The 25308-nt window shown below is 38.7% G+C and overlaps 1 protein-coding gene across 2 annotated transcripts; it reads left to right on the top strand.

Annotated features, from left to right (window-relative positions):
- Positions 1–4198: 4198 nt before the first annotated feature.
- LOC103562338 (olfactory receptor 6C1-like) lies at positions 4199–7140 on the top strand. Of its 2 annotated transcripts, XM_070621565.1 has the most exons (2): positions 4199–5080; positions 7078–7140. In XM_070621565.1, the coding sequence occupies exons 1-2, from the start codon at positions 4199–4201 to the stop codon at positions 7138–7140; spliced, it is 945 nt and encodes a 314-aa protein (XP_070477666.1). The 2 variants fall into 2 exon arrangements, with proteins under 2 accessions (XP_070477666.1, XP_070477665.1); XM_070621564.1 differs by lacking the exon at positions 7078–7140 and having other exon boundaries at positions 4199–5155.
- Positions 7141–25308: the final 18168 nt, after the last annotated feature.

Genomic DNA, 25308 nt, shown 5'->3' with positions numbered 1-25308 from the left:
CTTCCTGTGATAATAATTTATCCTAGAACATCATAAATAAGAAATTAATAGTGTTTTGATACCATAATCTTCTTATTTTTTTACTTTCCTTCCTTGTTTAAATTATAGGTGGCTAGCCAATGAACTGAAAGTGTGAGGTATGAGTTGATATTCGCCATATACAGATATGAGTGCTACTATTTCTGAAATTATTGTCAAACGTGATTTAATGATCTCTCTTTTCTCTTGATTTATTTTCTATAAACACTGCTATGAATGCTGAGAACAGAATCTGCCCACCGTTATTGAAATGAAGAGATATAAATTATTCAGATTTCTCCAGGGAAATAGTCATCTAAAATAATTGTGAAAAAAATGTAAAAAGCACCTAATAAAACAATCTTTCCAACCACTAAATTGGTTCTCCTGAGGAATCTTTGCTTCATTCAGGCCAAGAGAACTTCTTAAAGGAATCCCCTGTCATGGCCCGAAGCCTGGAATGATCGAGCAGTGCCCAAAGAAAATTTAGAGTAATTGCGAAGCTGAAGTAGATGTTACCCACAACATTGAGTTAAAAAATTTTACTTCCCTTTAATTAGTAACCTAAACCCTGAACAACTCTTTAAACTCATAAAGTAGAAAGAAGCAAAGTGATATGATCAATGAAGCACATTGCTTCGAAGATAGGATTTGTGAAATTTTTCTGATGACCCAAGGTTTACCTGAAGAAGAGAATTTAGCAAACATAGAAAAAGTTGAAATAATTAGACTTTCAAAGTCATTACTGAGGGATATTTTCACCAAGTGCAGCATAAAACATTACTGAAAACAACAACTAAAACAACAAGAAAACACACCAGAAGTAAAATGGAACCAGTCTAAGGCTCCTCTCTCAGTCTCTCAAAGGACATCTCTGGTCCTTCAAACTTAATGTGTCATTTGAAATAGAGTCCCTTTCTTTTCTTGGGCATCAAAGAAATCATCAATATCTAGTTTATCTAAAAGATTATTGTTGATATTAACTTGATGGTAGGAATTTTGGAAGAGCAAGATATAAAGGTATTTTCAGAATGACATCTTTAAGATGCTTTGTAGCCATCTTATTTAACAAATATGAAACATTATTGTTAATTTTCATTTTGAATAGGTCAAAGAGTTTGTCTCAAGGAATTCTTAACAGGCAAGTAAGAACTGATTTTGATGAAATGGGTGGAACGAAATATAAACTTAATAGCCTAAACCATGTTCTTCCAAGGGGAAACATGGATCTGCATTCAGAAATAAAAAGCTTAAAAAATGAGTTAAATGCTTGGAGATATCCTTCATACTCTGCATGAATGCATCCTTTGGATGACTTAAAGCTCTAGGAATCATATCAACCTTGCTAAACACTGAAGTTTATTTCTCTAAAAAGGCTGACATATGAATGACTAAGTGCAGATAATTTTTTATCAGGCTTGTTTGATGTTGGCGAATGAATGCAATCCATTGAAGTTTCATAAACATTTTTTATATAAAAAGTGTAGTATACCATCCCCAATTCTGTGGTATTGAATCATCTCTTGCTAGAGTTTCTTTAAGCTTGTTTTCTCTGGTCCTAGAAGACCAGCTATATAAGCATTCATTTTCAGTGTTGCTCACATGAACACTTCCAGTATCTATTAATACCGTCCTTCACAGCTCTTCCTACATTCCTTAACCGATTTAATCAGTAGCTAAAAAGTGTAAGTCATGGTATTATTATTCAGAAAATGTTAAAATTAACAGGAAACTTAAGAGGAAAGACAATTATGCAAAAAAAATTGAAATAAGATCAAAAATACAGTGCAATGATACAATATTCACTATGAAATCATAATAATATATTTAAAAAAAATCTGGATCTCCAATACCAGTAAGCTATTGCAGAAATTTCAGTCTTGAGATTGAAACTAAATCTTGTCTAGTTGATGAGAATGCATTTAGTGAATTCAAGGTATTATGAAAAACTAGTGCTTTCATTGATAAGCAAACCCTGATTAAGGAAGAGTAATGTTACTGAGCAGGAGTAAAGTTAATTAACAAGAAGAATTGTAAAGAAATTTAAGGCAAGTAATTTTGAAATAATGTTTTGTGAAGTTTTCTTTTAAATTATATATTAAAAATTTTGGCTTCTTTTGCATGTCCTTTGTTATAAATTTACTCAATACAAAGAATTTAGGCCAAAAGATAACTACATCTTGAAAAGTAAGTAAAGTAGGAAAATACATCTTGTAAAGCAAAGATGTAACCTAAATATTATACAGCCCAGAATTTGGCATAAAATAGAGAACTACACCTGACGGCAGTAGGTGATTCAACAACAAACTCAGCATGAACTAATTAATTAGACAAAGGTTTATTTTAAACCTGCTATGACTATACTAGGCACTGGATTATGTTGCATTAATTCTGAAGGTGAGACTCTGTGCTAACTTTCAGAAATGCCAGAGCAGTGGAGGAGTTCACAGGAGATCTCAGCACAGGATGTGTGGTGGGCTGGGACAAATGACTATAAGATTCTCATGGAACTCATACAATAAATATTAATCTAGTATTGTGGGAATAAGGAAAGAGGGTGAATCTGGGTGGCATATATGTATTTTATGTACTGCAAGCTTCACAATCATTCTCATAAAGTTTACTGTTACCTGTGAGAAGGTAATGAAATGAAGTGGCCATTGGTAGCAACGTTGACATGCTGCAAATATCTAACATGCCTCAAATGTGGTGATCAAATCCTAGCTGAAGATGAGAGAAGTGGCTTGTGTGTGGGGGTGGGATGGGGGGAGTGATGTGGTGGAGAAGGCAGATACACCATGGCGGGAGAGGTCACCAGGTACGCAAAGTGGAAGAACAAGGCTAAGATTCACTTGCCTAGAATGCCTGACAGGTACTGTACAACCAGGTAATTCAATCTCATTTTTGTTGTTGTCATTATTTCTGTGTGATTCTCTTGATGCTAAATTGATTCACTACTATTTACCTTAGACACAATTTTTTGCACAGGACACCATCTTAATCTCAAGGTTTTCGGCTCAGTGGTTAAGGAACATTTTCTCCATTGAATAAAGTCTTATAAGGCTTTTATTAAGTGCTAAGCATTTTTCTGAATGCTTCACATACATTAGCTCATTTAATGCTCACGGTAACTTTATGAGACAGGCTTGTACACAGAGGGATAAACTGCATATTTAGAGATGAAGCATGGAAGCACTAAGTGATTTTCAGGCTTAGTACGTGGCTTGGATTCAGACATAGGTATCCTCATTCTTCCTTGTGGAAATACTATTTAAATTTCATTTTAAAAAAAGAAAAATTAAAACTTACTATTTTAAAAACACATATGAATAAAGAAATTAAACTATTAACCAACTTTCTCTAAGAGTCCTTATCTAACTCTTTAACTGAGGGAAATTCTTTAATATAGCAATAATAATAATAGTTATTTAAAATGGACAGGGAAATAAGTTGTATAGGAATAAAGGTCATAAAAAATGACACACTGGTAGGCTGAAACATCATAAAATATTGCCAGGGATTCAGATGTAATCAAGCTCAATTTTAAGCCCTTCCAGCTTAAATTATTTTCCCCTCTTTCTCCCCTCTGTCTCTACATCTGAGGTTGCTCATGGCAATGACTTTAGTGTTTCTAAGTTCCAACGAAGTAGTCACACGAGTTGGAAAAGCTAAGTATGAGCAAAACTTGATAAATGGCTGAAGACAGAACCGTCACTTAAAAAAATCATGAGGTATCTTTCTCATTTTTGAGGATTCTCAACATAAGTAAACTATTAATGTACATAGACTGAGACAGTTGTATAAGGATTGGAGCAATAGCACAAAGGTGGTCCTCATTGGGAAGGAACCTCGGGGGCACATCTCTGAAAGTTCACAGGTGGTCTTTGGAGTCAGAAAAGTCTGGGAACAAATCCCTGCCTGGCTACCCCAAGCTTTGTGACATTGAGTTTTTTTCAGTCTGTCTAAACCAAAGAGTTTTCACTTGTAAAAGACAGGAAATTAAAGGATCATTGTAAATATCAGTTTGTTTTAAACTTCCCCTGAAGCTGGAAGCTTTGACCTACTACTTAGGTCAAATCCCAGCTCCACACTTGGATATGTGTGAAGCCACTATTCAACTTTGTTCTTTGTGCTTTCTCCCATAGGTCTGGCAGGAGAAAAACAAATAAATGACTGAAGAATGAGAAACCAGACAGAAACAACAGGGTTTATCCTCCTGGGACTGTCAGATGACCCAAAGCTCCAGGTGGTGATCTTTGTCTTTCTGCTCATCTCCTACATGCTCAGCATCACTGGGAACCTGACCATCATCACCCTCACCCTGCTGGATTCCCACCTCCAGACCCCCATGTATTTCTTCCTCAGAAATTTCTCCTTGTTAGAAGTTTCATTCACAACTGTCACTACACCCAAGTTCCTAGGCACCATTATTTCAGGAGATAAAACCATTTCTTTTAATGATTGTATGGCTCAGTTATTTTTTTACATTCTCTTAGGAGTCACCGAATTTTACCTTCTGGCTGCCATGTCCTATGACCGTTATATTGCCATCTGCAAACCTCTGCATTACATGACCATCATGAATCGGAGAGTCTGCACACTCCTTGTCTTTGCTTCCTGGCTGGCTTCGTTCTTAATCATATTCCCATCACTCATGCTATTCATACAGCTCAATTACTGTAAGTCCAATGTTGTAGACCATTATACTTGTGATTATTTCCCCTTACTACACCTTTCTTGTTCAGACACAAAATTCCTAGAGACAATGGGTTTTTCTTGTGCTGTTTTTACTCTAATGTTCACTTTGGCATTAATAATTCTGTCTTACATATATATCATCAGAACCATTTTGAGAATTCCTTCTACTAGTCAGAGGACAAAGGCATTTTCCACGTGTTCTTCCCACATGATTGTCATCTCCATCTCTTATGGCAGCTGCATTTTCATGTACATTAATCCATCAGCAAAAGACAGAGTATCTCTGAGCAAGGGAGTTGCTGTGCTCAACACCTCAGTGGCCCCCATGCTGAACCCCTTTATTTACAGCCTGAGGAATCAGCAAGTCAAGGGAGCCTTCATGGACATGGCGAGGAAGACTCTATTCTTCTCAAGCAAGTATAAACATGCAGTGTCGTGAATTAGAGGCACAGTGAAGGGAAATTTAAAGCATAAATATGAGTCTTGAGTAGCCTCTTCGAATCAACATGCCTCCATGTCATTCTTGTTTATCTTTTTTTTCTAACAGTTTGCAAGCATATTTGTTTAATATATTTCTCATGCCACTAAAATGCTTTCCTTACGTCTTTGCGACATACCCTTCTTTGAACAATTTTTTAAATTACAGCCTTTTCAATAATTATTTTGAAAGTGAAAATGTGTTTGAGTTTTCATCAGGAAAAAAGTGATCCTTAGAAATGTTGGAATGGCTTTATAAATATTTATAAGGTATTGCACTTGCTATACACAGAAAATATAATTTTATGATTTTTGTTTATTTTTTTTAAATTGCAGTGCATGGTTGTGTATCTTAGCTGTTGTTTGCTTTTTTCTCTTTTTTTGCTGAAGACAATTTGTCCAGAGCTAACATCTGTGCCAATCTTCCTCTTTTTTTTAATATGTGGGTTGACAGCACAGCATGGGCACCAACAGAGTGGTGTAGGTCTGTGCCTGGGAACTGAACCTGGCACACTGAAGCAGAGCATGCTGAACTTACTCACTAGGCCACCAGGGCTGGCCCCTAGCAGTTAGTTTTGATTCTCTATTTGAGCTGCTGCCACAGTATGACAACTGACAGATGTGCAATGTGGTTCCACGGCTGGGAAATGAACCCAGGCTGCTGTGGCAAGAGCAATGAATCTTAACCACTAGACCACTATGGCTGGCTCTGATTTTTATTTATTTTTCTTAGAAATTCCCTTCTTTACCTTACTGATGTTCTAGGAAATATGTGAAAAGTTGCTACATAATTTAAAGAAAATGTAAATGCATTCATTTGAAAAGCAAAAAATATTTTCATTACTCATTTTAATTGGGTATCTCCATGGAATTTTTCTATTAGTAAGGAAGCATAGGCCAATATCAGTATACACTTTTTAGGGCTATGTGCTAAGTATATCTTCATATTTTTGAGTTCGTGGTATTTCTTTATATAGAAAGATAGATAGATAGATAGATAGATAGGTAAACAGGTACATACATACATGCATACATGCATACATACGTAGATATAGTAAAAAAAATAGTGGAGAAATAGATACCAAATTAATTTCATTTTCTGTAATTGAGTAGAAGGTAAACTATTTTCTGTCTATCAATAGCTAAAAAAAATAATACATAGGTCTATTTCTCGGATTTTGGACTAGTTTGAAAACAGCAATTATTTATATCTAAACAAAATTATTTAAGGTTAAGATTCATACAAAATAAAAGCTCCACAAAAAGCAGTTCTTTATGAAAGCTATTTTGAATTCTCTGTCATTTAGGTTGTAAATTTCTGTGCCTTCAGGGTTGGTTTCTGAGAATTGTCATTTTCCTTCTGGTCTGAATTGCTGCTGCAGTTTCTCATGGTGTTTGATGAACTTATCTTTTGTCGGGGCATTTGTGGTAGTATTAGGTCGCAGAATCCACCTGCTACCACTAGGGGGCAGCAGGAGCAGAGTTTCTGGCCCCAGCTCGTCTGCTGGCCGCTGTGGGGGTATTATGGGTGCTTGGCTAGGCCTGGGGTACGTTCAGGCGCTGGTGGGGATTGTGCTTCGTGGGCTGGGCTTCCTTGCTGGACTGAGCTAGGGCCGCTCCTCGGCTCCGCAGGGGCACGGTGAGCTCCCCCTCCCTGCCGGGAAAGGGATCAGGAGAGGTTGGCTAAGGGTTTCCTGCTGCTTCTCCCCACAGCCGCCCTGGGACAGGTAACTTCTTTCTGTTGTGTCCACTTCTTATGGCAGCTGTACCTTCATGTATGTGAAACCCTCTGCAAAGGAGAGAGTGTCTATAAATAAAGGGATGGCTCTGTTCAGTATTTCTGTTGCCCCCATGTTGAACCCCTTCATTTACACACTGAGAAAGAAACAAGTGAAAGATGCTTTTAAGCACATGGTGAAAAGGATAGAATTTTTCTCAGTGAAGTGAACTGCTTTACTGATATTACTGAGGTTATAAGTGAAATGAAACGAGAGTGTGGAGTGTGTCACAGAGCTCTTTGATATTTTTATTCAAATAATATTACTTATCTTCTGACTTATAATTTCCATTGTGGCTTACCTAACCTTCAAAGTCTAACGCTCATTGCAATTTTTCCCTCATGCTGAAAGCACACATAAAAAAATAATTCTTGTTTATGGTCAAACTCATTTTCCATCTTATTTAGTGCTTCTATAGATTTTCCTTCAAATTCTCCCTGAGGAAGAAAAATGGGACTTCATTTTCTCCATATTTCTTTCCACTGTTCTGGAATTCAGAGATTTAATTTGGCATATATTTTATATAAAAGAATACACTACCTAGATTTGATCACTTATTCAGGTTATTATTGGGGGATTCAGAATTTGATTTCTGATTTCTTACTGAACTTAATAGAACGTTGGAGCAAATTAACTTAATGGCATTTCTTACATCACACATTTTGATAGTTTCAAATTTTCAACCAGGCTTAGAGTTACAGTTTACTTTTAGAAACAGATTAAAGGAACTCCAAGAGTATAAAGCATTACTCTCCTTGCAGTAAGCAGATAGAAATGATCGCTAACATTTATTGATTGCTTACAATGGCCAGGATTTGTGAAATATGTTAGGTCCCATCTTCAAAACTGTATAAGACAGCTATCATCATGCTCATTTACACATAAAAACCTACAGCATATTTAGATCTTAAATTAATTGCTGATGACAAAACAAAACCAAACAGTTCACTGATGACCAAATACAGTTTGTTGATGTCGTGCATTTTTTATACCTTGTTGGCAAAATAAAGTGAAAATCCCTTAGTCCATATGCCACTTAGGAGGCAAACAAAAAGTGAGATCTTTATAGAGCATTCCAAAGAGTTGAAGGAAGGGCATAGATAAAATGAAGGCCTTATGGGGTCTAGTAGAGTATTTTTCAAGCTAAGTGATCTGAGCACTAATAATTAGGTATAATGATGGAGGAAAATATTTGATTCTTTTCCTTTAAGTTGGAAATTGGATCATGTCACAATGAGACCAACTGAAAAAATTTTCTCAACAAGACTAACCTAAATTTTCTTGATGAATATTTATCTATCACTTAGTTTCCACACAATGTAAATGGTGAGCTTATGGATGATTATTACGTGAATTATCCCAATATATTTAGAAGGAAATATTACTTTGTTAGACTGCCAGGTTAGCAAGCAATTTAATATGAATTTTCTGAACATTTATGAAATGCTTTAAATCTATATATCTAAATAAACATTAAGTGGGGCATTGAGAAGTGGAAAAGGTTCAAATATACATTTCAAATAGGGATTGTGTTTGTTTAAGTGGTTTCCTTTAAACCATAATACTTAAAGAAGTTGACACATGAAAGAAGTACCCTTCACCTTTCCATATCTGACTTTCTTTAACAGGTCAACTTCTGAAAGGCATGATAACTTAAGTTCATATGCACGAAATTTTCTACTTAAAGGATAAAAACTACACTTGAGAACAGTAGTCTCAAAATGGTTGGCATCTGACCTGAGCTAGAATTTCTCATAATCTCTTCTCAACACTTGCCTAAGTTTCAAGTTGTTGGCAAATGCAATTATATGGAATATTTCTTTTGCATTTCTAAATAGTATTTTGCTTATCTATTAAACCTACTCTTTTTTTTAATTACTTTTTTTTATTGAGTTAATGATAGGTTACAATCTTGTGAAATTTTAGTTGTACATTAATGTTTGTCATTCGTGTTGTAGGTGAACCACTTCACCCTTTGTGCCCACCCCCCACCCCACCTTTCCCCTGGTATCCACTAAACTGTTCTTAGTCCACATTTTTAAATTCCTCATATGAGTGGAGTCATACACAGATTATCCTTCTCTCGCTGGCTTATTTCACTTAACATAATTCCCTCAAGGTCCATCCATGTTATTGCAAATGGAATGATTTTGTTCTGTTTTGCAGCTGAGTAGTATTCCATTGCATATATGTACCACATCTTCTTTATCCATTCGTCTGTTGCTGGGCACTTAGGTTGCTTCCATGTCTTGGCTATTGTAAATAATGCTGCAATGAACATTGGGGTACATAGGACTTTTGGGATTGCTGACTTCAAGCTCTTTGGATAAATACCCAGTAGTGGGATGGCTGGATTGTATGGTAGTTCTATTTTTAATTTTTTGAGGAATCTCCATACTGTTTTCCATAGTGGCTGCACCAGTTTGCATTCCCACCAGCAGTGTATGAGGGTTCCTTTTTCTCCGCAACCTCTCCAACATTTGTTACTATTAGTTTTAGATATTTTTGTCATTCTAATGGGTGTAAGGTGATATCTTAGTGTAGTTTTGATTTGCATTTCCTTGATGATCAGCGATGATGAGCATCTTTTCATGTGCCTATTGGCCATCCGTATATCTTCTTTGGAGAAATGTCTGTTCATGTCTCCAGCCCATTTTTCGATTGGGTTGTTTGATTTTTTGTTGTTGAGTTGCGAGAGTTCTTTATATATTATGGATATTAAGCCTTTGTCAGATATATGACTTGCAAATATTTTTTCCCAGTTAGTGGGTTGTTTTTTTGTTTCAATCCTGTTTTCATTTGCCTTGAAGAAGCTCTTTAGTCTGATGAAGTCCCATTTGTTTATTCTTTCTATTGTTTCCCTTCTCTGAGAAGGCATGGTGTCCGAAAAGATCCTTTTAATACTGATGTCAAAGAGTGTACTGCCTACGTTTTCTTCTAGAAGCCTTATGGTTTCAGGTCTCACCTTTAGGTCTTTGATCCATTTGGAGTTTATTTTGGTGAATGGTGAAAAAGAATGGTCAATTTTCATTCTTTTACATGTGGCTTTCCAGTTTTCCCAGCACCGTTTGTTGAAAAGACTTTCTTTTCTCCATTGTATGCCCTCAGCTCCTTTGTTGAAGATAAGCTGTCCATAGATGTGTGGTTTTATTTCTGGGCTTTCAATTCTGTTCCATTGATCTGTGCACCTGTTTTTGTTCCAGTACCATGCTGTTTTGATTACTGTAGCTTTGTAGTATGTTTTGAAATGAGGGATTGTGATGCCTCCCGTTTTGTTCTTTTTTCTCAGGATTGCTTTAGAAATTCGGGGTCTTTTGTTGCCCCATATGAATTTTAGGATTCTTTGTTCTAATTCTGTAAAGAATGTCATTGGGATTCTGATTGGGATGGCGTTGAATCTGTAGATTGCTTTAGGTAGAACGGACATTTTAACTATGTTTATTCTTCCAATCCATGTACATGGAATGTCTTTCCATCTCCTTATGTAGTCATCCAATTCTCTCAGAAAGGCCTTGTAATTTTCATTATATAGGTCCTTCACTTCCTTAGTTAAATTTACCCCAAGGTATTTTATTCTTTTTGTTGCGATTGTGAATGGTATTGTGTTCTTGAGTTCTTTTTCTGTTAGTTCGTTATTGGAGTATAGAAATGCTACTGATTTATGCAAATTGATTTTGTACCCTGGAACTTTGCTGTAGTTGTTGATTACTTCTAAGAGTTTTCCAATGGATTCTTTGGGGTTTTCTATATATAAGATCATGTCATCTGCAAACAGCGAGAGTTTCACTCCTTCCCTCCCTATTTGGATTCCTTTTATTCCTTTTTCTTGCCTGATTGCTCTGGCCAGGACCTCTAGTACTATGTTGAATAAGAGTGGTGATAGAGGGCATCCTTGTCTCATTCCTGTTTTCAGGGGGATGGCGTTCAGTTTTTGCCCATTGAGTATGATGTTGGCTATGGGTTTGTCATATATGGCCTTTATTACGTTAAGGTAGTTTCCATGCATGCCCATTTTGTTCAGAGTTTTTATCATAAATGGCTGTTGGATCTTGTCAAATGCCTTCTCTGCATCTATTGAGATGATCATGTGGTTTTTATTCCTCAGTTTGTTGATGTGGTGTATCACGTTGATTGATTTGCGGATGTTGAACCATCCCTGTGTCCCTGGTATGAATCTCACCTGATCATGATGTATAATCCTTTTGATGAATTGCTGAATTCTGGTTGCCAAAATTTTGTTTCGAATTTTTGCATCTATGTTCATCAGTGATATTGGCCTGTAGTTCTCTTTTTTCGTGGTGTCCTTGTCAGGTTTTGGTATCAGCGTGATGTTGGCCTTGTAGAATGTGTTAGGAAGTGTTCCATCTTCCCTAATTTTTTGGAATAGCTTGAAAAGGATAGGTATTAAATCCTGTCTGAAAGTTCGGTAGAATTCCCCAGGAAAGCCATCTGGTCCTGGGGTTTTATTCTTTGGGATGTTTTTGATTGCTGTTTCAATCTCTTTCCTTGTGATTGGCCTGTTCAAATTGTCTGCCTCTTCTTGAGTGAGCTTTGGGAGATTGTAGGAGTCCAAGAATTTATCCATTTCCTCTAGGTTATCCATTCTGTTGGCATATAGTTTTTTGTAGTATTCTCTTATAATCCATTGTATTTCTGCAGAGTCTGTTGTTATTTCTCCTCTTTCATTTCTGATTTTGTTTATTTGAGCTTTCTCCCTTTTTTTCTTTGTAAGTCTGGCTAGTGGTTTGTCAATTTTATTTATCTTCTCAAAAAACCATCTCTTTGTTTCATTGATTCATTTCTACTGCCTTTCTCGTTTCAATAGTATTTATTTCTGCTCTGATTTTTATTATTTGTCTCCTTCTGCTGACTTTGGGCTTTATTTGTTCTTGTTTCTCTAGTTCAGTTAGGTGTACTTTAAGATTGCTTATTTGGGATTTTTCTTGTTTGTTAAGATGTGCCTGTATTGAGATGAATTTTCCTCTTAATACAGCTTTTGCTGTATCCCTTATGAGTTGGTATGCCATGCTATCATTTTCATTTGTTTCCAGGTATTTTTTGATTTCTTCTTTAATTTCTTCAATGATCCATTGCTTGTTCAGTAGTGTGTTGTTTAGTCTCCACATCTTTGTGCTTTTCTCAGCTTTTTTCTTGTAATTAATTTCTAGCCTTATAGCATTATGATTGGACAAGATGCTTGTTATTATTTCAATTTTTTTAAATTTGTAGAGGCTTGCCTTGTTTCCCAACATATGGTCTATCCTTGAGAATGTTCCATGTGCACTTGAGAAGAATGTGTATTCAGCTCTTTTAGGGTGAAGTGATCTATATATGTCTATTAAGTCCAATTGTTTTAGTTTTTCATTTAGCTCCACTATTTCCTCATTGATTTTCTGTCTGGATGATCTGTCCATTGATGTGAGTGGGGTGTTGAGGTCCCTACTATTATTGTGTTGTTGTTAACATCTTCCTTTAGGTCTGTTAATAGTTGCTTTATGAATCTTGGTGCTCCTGTGTTGGGTGCATAGATATTGATAAGCGTTATTTCTTCTCGATGAAGTGTCCCTTTGATCATTATATATTGTCCCTCTGTGTCTCTCTTTACCTGTCTTATTTTGAAATCCACTTGGTCTGATATGAGAATTGCAACACCTGCCTTTTTTTCCTTGCTATTTGCTTGAAGTATTGTCCTCCACCCCTTCACCCTGAGTCTGTGTTTGTCCTTGGAGCTGAGGTGTGTTTCCTGGAGGCAACAAATTGTTGGATCTTGTTCTTTAATCCAGTTTGCCACTCTGTGTCTTTTTATTGGAGAGTTCAATCCGTTTACATTGAGAGTGATTATTGATGCACGTGGACTTAATGCTGTCAATCTGTAGCTCCTTATCTTGTTTTCCTGTGTTTCTTTTCCTGTGTGCTTTAGCCTACCCATTTAATACTACAATGTCTTATGCTGGGTTTCTTAGATTTTTCCTTATTTACGATTTGTGACTCTGTTCTGTATTTTATTTTAATGTCTGCCCTGAAGTTTGTATTTAGAATCTCATGTATAATATAGTCTATTCTCTGGTGGTCTCTTACCTGCTTGACCAATACTGATTTAGACCCTTTGCTCTTCCCCTCCTAAATAATTGTTTTCATTTCTTATTCCAACTCGTGTTATGAATTTGTAGTTAGAGTGATAAGATTGTCCTTGCTTTGGTAGTTTCCTTACCTTTACCCTAATGCTATAGTTGAATATTTGCTATCCTGTTCTGGTTCTATCCATCGGTCTCCCTAGTCTGTGGATTGTGACCCCTTTCTCCCTTTTTTCTTTTCTCAGGTATGAGAGCCTTCTTGAGGATTTCTTGTAGTGGAGGGCTTTTAGTTACAAATTCCCTTAACTTTTGTTTGTCTGGAAAAGATTTAATTTCTCCCTAATATCTGAAGGAAATTCTTGCTGGATAGAGTACTCTTGGCTGAAGATTTTTATCTTTTAAAGCTTTGAATATGTCACTCCATTCTCTCCTAGCTTGTAAGGTTTCTGTAGAGAAATCTGCTGAAAGTCTGGCAGGGGCTCCTTTATAGGTTATTCTCTTCTTTTTTCTTACTTCCCTGAGTATTCTTTCTTTATCTTTCCTTCTTGCCAATTGTACTACTATGTGCCTTGCAGTAGGTCTTTTTACATTGACAAATCTAGGTGATCTGAAAGCTTCCTCTACACAAATTTCTCCCTCAATCCCTAGATTTGGGAAGTTCTCTTCAATAATTTTGGTAAGCACACTTTCTGCTCCATTTTCCTTTTCCACGTTCTTGGGAATTCCTATGATCCTTAAGTTCTTACTCCTCATTGAATCCACTATCTCTCGGAGATTTTCCTCATTTTTAAAAATTCTTAGTTCTCTTTCTTCCTCTGTCTGGAGCCATTCAGCCTGTCTATCTTCAATTATGTTAATTTGCTCTTCTATGGTGTCTACACGGGCATTCAGGGAATCCGTATTCTGTTTTATCTGGTCCATTGTGTTTTTATCTCTAGTAATTCTGTTTGATTCTTCTTTATGATTTCAATCTCTTTTGTGAAGTAACTCCAGAACTCATTGGCTTGTTTCTCTATCTTTCTCTCTACCTCATTGAGTTTTTTGATTATAGCTGCTCTGAACTCATTATCACTTAGTTTACCTAATTCCAAGTCCTCAGGACTTAATTCTATGTTTTTATTGTTTTCCTTCTGGTCTGGGGCTTTTATAAATTGCTGGATGGTAGTGGAGCGGTTTTTTCACAGGTGGTAGAATTCGCTTGCAGTTACAGCCTGTCGCCACTAGATGGGGGACGACAGCCACGTGTTCTGAGCTCTCCACCTTCGGGCAAGATGGCAGCACCCAGTGGCTTTGCCAGGAGGGAGGGGCTGCTATTCTTGTGCGCCAATCTGGATTCAGATCAGTTCTGTTCTCTGGTCTCCCGAGGCCCTGGGTTTATGGGGTCCCCGTGCACGTGCACGGAAGCTTTCCCCCGTCAGCGGCTTTCCACTGAACCAGGGACAGGAGTCCTGGATGATCCCCAGGTGGCGTGGCCCCTCCCCTGCTCTTTCCCAGAGCCACGCAGCAGCGATTGCAGACTCTAGGCGAGGTAGCAATGTTCTCTCCTACCTGTTCCGGTGCCTCCGAGGCTGTCAGCAAGGTTTATGATCTCCACCTTCTTGGTATTGTAGGTCTCTAACATGTTGGCATTAGGTTTATTCTCTGAAATTCAGTTTTTCCAATCCTTTGTTGTATTTTGGAGGGGAGAGAATCCCGGGTCAGCTCACCCTGCCATTTTGCTCCGCCCCTTCTCTAAACCTACTCTCTAAATATGAATGTAAAGCCTCTTTAGCAGTTATTAAAGCCCAATATGTAGGCAAATTCATAAACAGTTTAATATAGATCAAAGACTGCAACTTCCTCCCTTTCCCTTCATCTCCAAAAATAATTATGGATAATTTTGTGAAATTTAGAAATATATTTTCTAGGTTTAACCACTCACACTGCATAGGTCCTGTTTTGCCTTCCATTCCTAGGCTGTATGTAAGTGGATAATGGAAAACGCAAAAGGAAAGAATTTGCAGGCCTAAGGTATGATGAGATATGATTAATGGAAGTACTTTTCCACTTAATTTGTAATAAATTATGAGTTCATGACTAAATGTTTACTTTTGTAAATTGCAGAGGTTGCATTATATGAACATATGATTCTCAAGTTGTTAGACTTTTAAAACTTTATTAAAATCCCTTTTGTGCTCCTGTTTCTGGTACTCGGATGGTTTTTTCCCTCTGAAACTTGAAGCTAACAAAATTGCTAACAGTTTGTGTTTCATTAATACATATTGAATGAGTGTTAAGGAAAGCTAGACTCAAGGTGCATCAATTATCTCTTCAATTCCCTTCCAGTCTCTGATCTCCAACTCATCCTCCACATTGCTGTTTGAATATTTCTAAAATATGAAATTCATCATGGTGCTTTCCTGCTAAGAAGTTCTTGATAGCTTTGTATTGCTTACAAAATAATATTCAAACTCCTCAAGTATTTTCATAATCGACCTTTCCTATTTCATTTCTTCTCTCTTCCAATTACGAGTCTATGTGCCTCATTCACACTGAATAACAAAGTGTATTGCACAAATCATAAGCTCTCACATATATAGGAAGCATGCTCCTTGCCCAGATCTTCTCAGCTATTATGCAAAACATCAATTATCAGTTCAGGTTAATTCACATGGAGTCTCCTATGGAAGACTCTCATGGACAAGGCAGTGTTGGTCACTCCATACTCAAACTTTCCTATTGTTTGTAGTCAACTCTTGCTGGTGCTTATCATAACACATGTAATTGAGTATATATGTTTCCTGCATTGGACTCTAAGTTCCACAAGAGGAGCCTACCTCTTACACATTTCTGCATTCTCATCATTGAAACCACTGCCTGGAAAGGAATAAATTAACTAACGAGAAATGAATGGCAAGAGAGAAGATCAGCGTTAACATGTTCACTGACAAAATAAGATTCAAATGTGGCATTTGATGGACATTAATGTAATCCAACTACATTGCTATTTAATAAACTGTAAGATCAGAGACTGCTTTTGTTTTCAGCAACAACTGACACAAGGCTATAGGAGATAAATGTATGTAGGGCAGTAATGGGAATGCCATGGTTTGCTGAGTATAACTCAAGCTAAGAATTTAAAGCCACAAGCTTGTCATTGTCTTTATTTAGATCCTCAGTGTGGTGAGAAATAGACTTCAGGCCTTATAGCACTTGTAGTGCTGGTATTTCACATGCTTACCATATTGCTCTGTATCCCCTTCATTCAGTTGAGAATGGTCAGCCTTTATTGCAAGCTTCTTTCCAAGTGATGTTCTAAGCAACTCTGTCAATACTTGAAGACATGGACTTCCAATATCCCATCTTGTTAAGGTCATAGCATTGTCTTTAGATACCTGAAGATCAGATAACTAATCCCCAAATCCCCTCCTTAAGGGTCTATTTCATGTAACCATCTGTGTAGTTGTGACTGTTGAGTGTCATTCTCCAGGATATTTCTACATATCTTGTATTAGCTCTTGTTTTGATTATTTTTACAAAGATGTTTTTATATCATTCAGGCTTGAAAGATAGAGATAATGTGAGCACAGAAGGCAGATGTGCTCATTTTTTTTCTGACCAGTATTAAAATAATGTCTCCCAACATGACAAGGTTGGACAGATTTGCTAGTAGCCTCTTTAAAATTTTGTCAGTGTCCTAAGCTTGGGGTGCCTCAGCTGTGACACAGACTGATTGTGTATGCAGCATCCATCCAGGCCCTCTTGAGATTGCCCATCCTGGGGATTAGGAGGCAAGTGGAGCTGAGCAAACATGAAACTCATACAACCTCCTATGCCATAATGTTTATTGTCTCTGACTCAGGGGTCTTGTGTTTTCTGCTAGAATCTATGAAACTGTGGCTGACTGACTTACAATAGCCCTCCCAGTTCTTGAATAGTTTTGTTGAAGAAGACGAATTTCTGGAAGTGATAATGGCTTTCTAGAAGAGGAAGGCACATGCACTCCATGGGCAAGATTAGGGATGAGACTCCTCATATTCAGTTGTGGATGCTCTTGCCCAAACCTTGAGTGAGGACTAAGGGTTCTCCACTGTCACACCAGTTAATGAGGCTGAGGACCAGGAAGTAGGTTTGAAACTAGCCACCTGAGAGTGCTTTTGGTTACTTTACACATCTAGGTGGAAGGAGGAAGGGTCAAGGATGCCTCAAACTTGGCTTTGAGTGTAATGCTATATTGGAAGTTTGTTTGATTATCCCCACGCAGCTATCTGGCTGCTTGTAATGAAAAGTAAATGTGCTAGTGACTTCCAGTTTTAAATCCAACATGTGAAGTACTTGGAAGTTGTCACTTCCAACTTTACGACAAGAAAAAGCTGGACAAGTGAAAACTAATGACTTTTCTCAGACTCAATAGAGAACTAAGGATGCAGGGAGAAACTGCCACCCTGAAATCTGGGCAGAGTTGCATCCAGAGTGTCAGATTTAAGATATGCTTACTTGGAACAGCAGGCCCTGGAGCCATAAATTGGTAGAAACACTTAAGTGCTAATTTTGATGAATTTCTGGAGCCTGAGTTGCATGAGAATGAGTGTGAAAAACTCCTGGGGGCCACAATCTTAAGGAAGTCTCAACATTTTTATGAGCTTTACTTCAAAGAACACCACTAGGTTCTGATGGTGAATATTTGAGAAATAGCCCTTGTGACACTAGCAAGGGAAAGGAAGAGTAATCACTGTGAAATACGCCTGGAGCCTTCTCTATAGCAGAGGCCCACTTTCCAGGGTAAAGAATTTGTCTGTGCCTAAATCATCTGAATGGAGGGCATCTTCCTGCTCTATCTCCTGTTAACCTTACTGTCTCACCTAAGAGGAGGAAATAAACAATCAACACATATCATGCCTTTAAGGAAATAGATTGGGAATGCTGAGCCAGGGAAGAGAGTAGAGACCAGTGAAGAAAAAAGATATATGACTGGAGAAACACTTGTGAATATCACAGCCCTGGGACAAAGGTCACTAATAGGCTGAGATTTAATTGGAAGATTATAGAATGCTCTGACCGCCCCCCATGTTACCACCACACCAACAGGGATCCACTGTAGTAACATCGATTACCATTGAAAGAGCTGTAAGAGGCAGGCTTCCAGAGGAAGAATTCTTAAAAAAACACAAAGTCAAAAGGGAGAGAAAAATATAGATACTAGAGGAAATAGAACCTTCTGGCACCTATAGCTACAGAAAACATTAAACATGGCCCAATTCTAGAGAAATTAACATAAATCCCCATACTAAAAGCCCATTTACCTCCATTCCTTTTACATGACACAGTATGTCCAGCTTTCAACAAAAACTACAAGCAAGACTCAAGCAAGGAAAAGCAGTCTGGAGAGAGAAAGAAATCATCAAAACCAGACTCAGAAAGGACACAGAAGTTGACATTATCAGGTAAAGAATTTGAGATAACTATGGTTGTTATATTAAGATCTCTAAATGGAAGGACATGCAGTATTCAAAAACATATAGGTCATTTAAGCAGAGAGATGGAAACTCTAAGAGTCAAAGGTAATGCGAGAAATAAAACATCATCCTATAGACATAAAGAATGCCATTGATGGGCCCATCCTCAGTCCGCTGGACATGGCTGATGAAAGAATCAGTGCACTTGTAGGTAGGTCAACGACAACTTTCCAAATTAAAACACTGAAACGCAAAGATTAAAAAAAAAAGATAAAGGAAGATCCAACAACTGCCTGTTGATTTACAAAGTAAAACATGCACGTAGTTAGAAGACCAGTGAAAGAAGAGAGAAAATGGAACCAAAGAAATATTTAACGCAATAGTGGTTGAGAAATTTTGAAATTAATGACAGACAACAAACCACAGATCTAAGATGCTCAGAAAACACCACACAGCATACAGAGAAAACAAACAAACAAGACCCTACAGGTAGGCATAACATATTCAAACTGCAGAAAACTGAAGATAAAGAGAAAATCTTGAAGAGTCAGGGGAAGTTAACACTTGTCCTGTAGAGGAACTTTCTGACTTCTCATCAGAAATCACACAAACAAAAGGAGAATGAGGTGACATATTTAAAGTACTGAAAGAAAAAGAAACCCACCAACAGGGGCTGGCCCCGTGGCTGAGTGGTTAAGTTCACGTGCTCTGCTGCAGGCGGACCAGTGTTTTGTTGGTTCGAATCCTGGGTGCAGACATTGCACTGCTCGTCAAACCACGCTGAGGCAGCATCCCACATGCCACAACTAGAAGGACCCACAACGAAGAATATACAACTATGCACTGGGGGGCTTTGGGGGGAAAAAGAAAAAAAAAATAAAATCTTAAAAAAAAAATAAAACCCACCAACAAAGAATTCTATATCCTCCAGAAGTGAATGGGAAATAAAGAAAACCAAAGAAATAGAATTAAAAATTTACCCCTAGCACCTAAAACGTTTGCAAGAAATGTTTTAAAAAAGTTTTTCAGGGAGAAGGAAAATAATGAATGTCAAAAATGCAGAGATCACATAACACTTGTATGCAAATTTCATAGACACTTTATATATAATTGTGAAAAAAATGGAAGCAATTAACATGTTATTCAAAAGATGAATGGTTAAACATACATGATACATCCATATAGGATACTCTCCAGAGATAAAAAGAATAAGATATCAAGCTATGTAAAGACATCGATGAATTTTAAAATGTACATGGCTAAGTGAAAGAAGACAGACTAAAATGTTATGTACTGTGTGATTCCATGTAAATGACATTCTGGAAGAGGAAAATTTATAGAGAAATAAAACAGATCATTGGTTGCTAAGACTTTGGGAGAGGGAAGCTTGCTTAGTTGAAGCACAGTTGATTTTTTTTAGGTAGCAAAACTGCTGTATATGATACTGTAAAGATGTATATATCACTGTACAGTCATCAAAACCAATAAAATTTTGCAACACAAGTAATAATTCTAATTAAAAAAATAAAATCCAGGATGTTAAAATGGAACGCCAAAGAATTTAACTGGATTACAAATATGTGAAACAGCCTCAGTTAACAGAGTAGGGGAAAAAGGTGCTGATCTAAGTAACTGCAGCAATGAGTGGAATCAGTGAGACTAAAGTCCAAAGGAACTGCATAGAAGCCTTGCACTCTAGCTGGTAAAGTTATTTCCCACAATATGTATATACTGTGTACTATGTATATACTGTATACTATATACTATGTATACACTGTTCTGTGATTCAGTATGTGTTGAAATTCACCAAACACTCACTCCTCATCTCTTTTAGGCCACACTGATCTCCAAATTGTTCAGGTTTTCAGTCTGCAATTTAGATACAGAGTAAAATGGTAAGTACAAAGAATGAAGCAGATACAGAAATTTCATTGGTAATATTTTCTCTATAACTTTTACTTCCAAATTTTTACGTTACATAGTTTTATTTACTAACTTATTTTTAATTGCAAAAATTTTACTTACTAATTTAAATTTTTTTACTTACTAATTTAAATGTTTTAAAATTTAACTTTTCATTTACTAATTTACATGTTTTTAATGTTCTTTTAATATTTTCCTCAAACTCACTACCCTATCTCTAAAAAACCCTTCTTAGTTCTCAAGATTTCCATATAGCTTTGTCTTTATCTTTCTCTTCTCTTTCCTTCTCCCACGTCATCCAATTTCATGAACCCGTATTTATATATTTCTCTTAGCTTCCCTATCCTTTTATCTTATTTTTCTCTTTCCTTTACCAAAGATAACATATTAGCTTGAAAAGCACTGGGCTAGTTTCTATTACATTTAGGATTTATGTAAGCACTTACTTTAAGCCAATTAACAGAGCTCTTAATTTTGGCCATACTATCCAGAAGTAAAATATGAATGTATGACATTCATAACAGACACACATACAGAGTCTCCAGACCTATTGCTTTAAAATTACTCCTATGAATCAGGTAATGTAATATAAAGCTCCTACTTATGAATCCATATTTTGTTTTAAGCCTTTTTACCAATATTTGTGGAGAAGACACTCAAGATGCTAGATTTTTGGCGAGGGCACACTTATGGCCGTTTTTTCCTCTTCCCCTTTTTTCCTTCAATTCTGAGAATTAGCTACATCACAATGGCACAGAAAAACTACTCAAGTTTTCTCCCAGATGGAGTTTTTGGGGCATAAACCATCCAATTAAAAGCATTTCCAACAAGTTAAAATGCACCCAAGGGATGACTCTCCAGGGATGCTTGGGGGTTCCCCATGGCAGTAAAGCTGGTGTTTGACTGACAGCAGGCTGGAGAAGGGTGCAGAGCCCGACTGCAGTTGTCACTAGCTTTAAGATTTGGTGAAGTCCCACTCAGCGCAGGCATTTAGTCCCTGAGCCAGCACCAGGCAAACCAGGGAAGCAGGAGGCAGAGGCCTGGAGCTGGCTGGGGGCTGGGGCTCCCAGTGCCAGGGTTGAGAGTTAAGTATAGAAGCTCCAGGTTCTGCTCAGGTCTAGCCTGAACTTAACTTCAACTTGGTAACAACAGAGGAGGTGACAAACAAGACAGACAAGGAAGGGAAAAGAGGGGATTAGGCCTCACACTCACAGCTGTTTCCACAGCCTCTTCCCAACGACTATCAAGATAAGGGTCACACAACGGTTCCCAGTCTGTGGCACACAGTCCAGCAGGACAGTTCACAGAATAAATCACAGGTCTCCTATCCTTCTAACTGACTCAGTAGGTGCCTAAAATACTCAACGGGTTAACCGCCAAGAGAGGGCACCCCACTCATGGTCGCCGGGGTGATCAGGCCCAGAAACCAGAGTGGGGGCTTCCAGGGGTGGAGCCTTTGACTCTAAAGATTTTTTTTTCTTGTTTTTAAAGCTCAAAAAGAGCCCCAAATGGGCATTGTAACTTTAAATTATCCTGGGTTATCTTGCCGGCTGTTTACAGTTATCTCCAATTTTTTAGGGGGCCTTTCCCAGGTGGCTGCAACAAGCAAGGTAAAACCTTATGGACAAAAGTCTAAGAACAAAGTAATTTGGATCCACTAAAATAAATGATCTCTAAGGGCCTTCTAGTCTGACATGCTTTAATTTTTGTAATTCTTGAGTTGCTGAGAACAATGCCTATTGAGGCTGACTGACCACCTCCTAAATGTTCTAGAACCCTTGGACCTGCCAGCTGCCTTTTAAATCAGAGAAGTAAGCAAACATGGCCTTTTCGTGTTGTCACAACACCAAATGAGGAAAATTAGAATATTAGATCAAACAATTCAATATGCATTGGCAACTACTGTGTGCTGGGAACTTGACATATTTTGTTTCATCCAACTCTGACGATTCAATACGGCAGGCTTCACGGCTTCATTTTACAGCTGAGGAAACAGAGGCTCAGAGAAGTGAATGGGAGGAAAGCTGTTGGGCTGTGCCTGTTGATAAATGCCAGAGTGGTAGGGCCTTCTGGAAAGCACTGGTCACACGATGCTAAGAATGCCCTGGTCTACCTTACATCTCTGAGGGGAGGTGGAATGGAGGGAGTGGGGTGAAAGGAAGCCCTGAACATGAAGCCAGGGCTATCAGACTACCTCGTAAGGTCCTGAGGGCAATGACTTCACCTTCCCAATTCTTTATGTCCAACATCTAGGACAGCTCCTGATAGACAATAGCCTCAGCATCCACCAGTCACACACTGGAGGGGACCCCACTGAAGTGGAACACAGCCTGAAAGGAGCCCCCAGAGTTCTGTGACTATAGGCTGTGCACAGCTTTACTCTTGTAGTGTGGGTAGAATGAATGCTTCCACAAGTGGGGCAGCCTTGGCCAGATCCACCATACCCACCACACTCACACTTCAACAGAGACTAGAAAAAGAATAGGCACTGAAACCAGCCTATTCAGGCAAGGCCCTTAGTAGGTAGTAGCCTTGGTCAGTTGTGTCATCTCCCTGAGCTTCAGTTACTTCATCTGTGATTCAGAAGAAATTGTACCTCTTCAGAGGAGTGTTACAAACACTGAAAGCCATGCCGTTCATATGGACAGTTCCTTGCACATAGCAGAGATGCACCTTTCTCACGTCCCGTCCTTTGTCAGTGGGTGTCGGGAAGCTTGCACGTGGTCTGTGTGAGATGGCATCAGGAGGCAAGGCTACCACTACAGCAAAAACAAATTTTGAGATGACTTCTGCCTTCTGGAGCCAAATGACCATTGCTCTTGGATCACGTCCTGTCTGGAATTTTCTACTGCTTTACCCCAAGATGTGTATGCGTGTGCGTGTGCATGTGCGTGTGTGTTCGTTTGTAAGACTTGTACACTGCAGAAGTAAATACTCATTAGCTTTTCTCTGAGCAAACATTAAAAGAACAAAAATTCAACTTAAGTCACAGAGAAAAGCTTAGATATTAAGGTGACAATGTGACAGCAGAGGTTAAATGATGTCTGGCTGTGAAGAAAACTGCTGGACACAAACAGGAAAGCGCTATGAGGTCATTATGCTTCAATATATTGTTATAATCTCTATGCTAGGACTTCTCCATGCTTTGCTTATGGAAAATCTGTTTCCTTTCTCTCTCTGTTTTCTCAGATCAGTGGTGCTTTGCATACTCCTTGTGGCTGTGTCATTGCAAACTTGTAAGAAACGCTGAGCAGAGAGAGTTTGGTGTCTGCCATCTTGACGAGCTTTCTCTAGTAGAACCTTTCTGAAGGGAGGTCTGTGTGCAGTGAGTGGTTAACCTCCAGCGTGCCCTGGAGAGACTCGGTCAGTTGTGTCTGTCCCAACTTTGCAAATGTCTCAGCCTCTAAAGACAGAAAAAGCACTGAAGACGTGACAGAGGTTGGATCCCCAGCTAGGCAGACACTTTCCCAGATGTGTGACCCTGAGCAATTCACTACCTCCCCATAAAGTCATTCATATTAAAGGAGATAATACTTGCAAATTGCCTAGCACTATACCTGGCACATAGACATGCTACATAAGGGGAAACTGGCTTACGACTTTACTCTTATATGTGTTTTGGCTTACTGCATTCAATGGGCCAAATTGATAGGTGCCTATTCCAGGAACAGACACCTTCCAAGCCAACAGCTGGCTCACCGATGGTGTGGTCCTGGAGGGCAGAGGCCATGTCCTCCACATTTCTGTTCTTCATTTTCTCACCTGCACTTTCTCCTCACAGTAACCCAACTAAGTTGACATTACTACACCTGTTGTACAGATGAGAAACTGAGGCTCAGGGTGGTAAAGGTACTTGCCTGAGGCCTTACAGCTAGTGAGCAACTGAGCCAGCGTTGGAACCCAGTTCTCAACTTCAAGTCCGATAGTGCCCTGCAGGTCACAGTCAGAGCAAATAACCCACAGAATTCTCTTCAGTATGTGTGGTCTGCCTCCCCAGCAGGTCTGTAGGCCACTCCAAGCTAGGGCCAAGGGCTTCCTCATCTCCATCCCCAGCGCAGAGCCCAGATTCCCCACCAAGTGGGCACCTGGAAAACTCGTCTGTTGAATGGAGCCCCCATGTGAACATTTAGAAACCCAGCAGATTTTTGCCCACTTGTACTTCTGCCAACTTCATCACGCCTTCTGGAGACTGGAATAAAGCCGGCTTTCAGGACTCTTGGTGTGCTATGTTCAGACAAGAACAGCACAACTGCACAGATCCCACTGTCCAAAGTGTTTGCTAAGTGCTCGCTGATTCTTCAGAGGAATTTCCCAAGATCGTTAAAAGAAACAACAACAGGGTTTGAGATTCTAATTGGGACCAGAAATTGGACAACTTTGGAGCTGGCCAGAGAACTGTGAAGCTCTGAAAACAAACGCTCACCTTTCTTTTCTCCCTCTCCTTGCTCCCGGCTCTTGTTAGAGCCTTTCAGCTACAGTTCCAACTCTCCTTAGCAACAAAGGCAGGGTTCCCAGAGTCGGGTGCCTCAGGAATGCCAGCTCTTCCCTTTATTAGCATTCAGGGCCCTTCATCTGCCTGCACAGTTGGCCACGGACCGTGTAAAAGGCAAAGCAACTTGGGGCAGGCCCAGCATTTAGCATGGCTTGTGGTGAAACGGGATGCTTCCAGAAAGAGTTTCTAAACAAAAGGCATCAGTATTATTCATGGAGCCACCAGGCTGCCTGGGGCACAACATGGCTCTGGCTCAGCCACATGATGTCTGCCTGGGCTCTGTGTGAAGGCATGGTGTGGCCTCCCCAGACACAGCTTGGCCCTAAATGCCAACAGTTTGGAAGGTCTTCCTTCTCTTCCCCCCGCACTACTGTCCAGTCTCTCCCCAGGCTCAGTTTATCCAGGTTAGACAA

Source organism: Equus przewalskii, chromosome 5 (assembly GCF_037783145.1).
Source record: "Equus przewalskii isolate Varuska chromosome 5, EquPr2, whole genome shotgun sequence".
Taxonomy (NCBI): Eukaryota; Metazoa; Chordata; class Mammalia; order Perissodactyla; family Equidae; genus Equus; species Equus przewalskii.
The sequence above is the reverse complement of the archived record's forward strand: the minus strand, read 5'-3'. Positions and strand labels throughout refer to the sequence as shown.

Bases quoted from the DNA above. Each gene is read 5' to 3' on its own strand.
- LOC103562338 (XM_070621564.1), top strand. From the start codon at position 4,199: ATGAGAAACCAGACAGAAACAACAGGGTTTATCCTCCTGGGACTGTCA.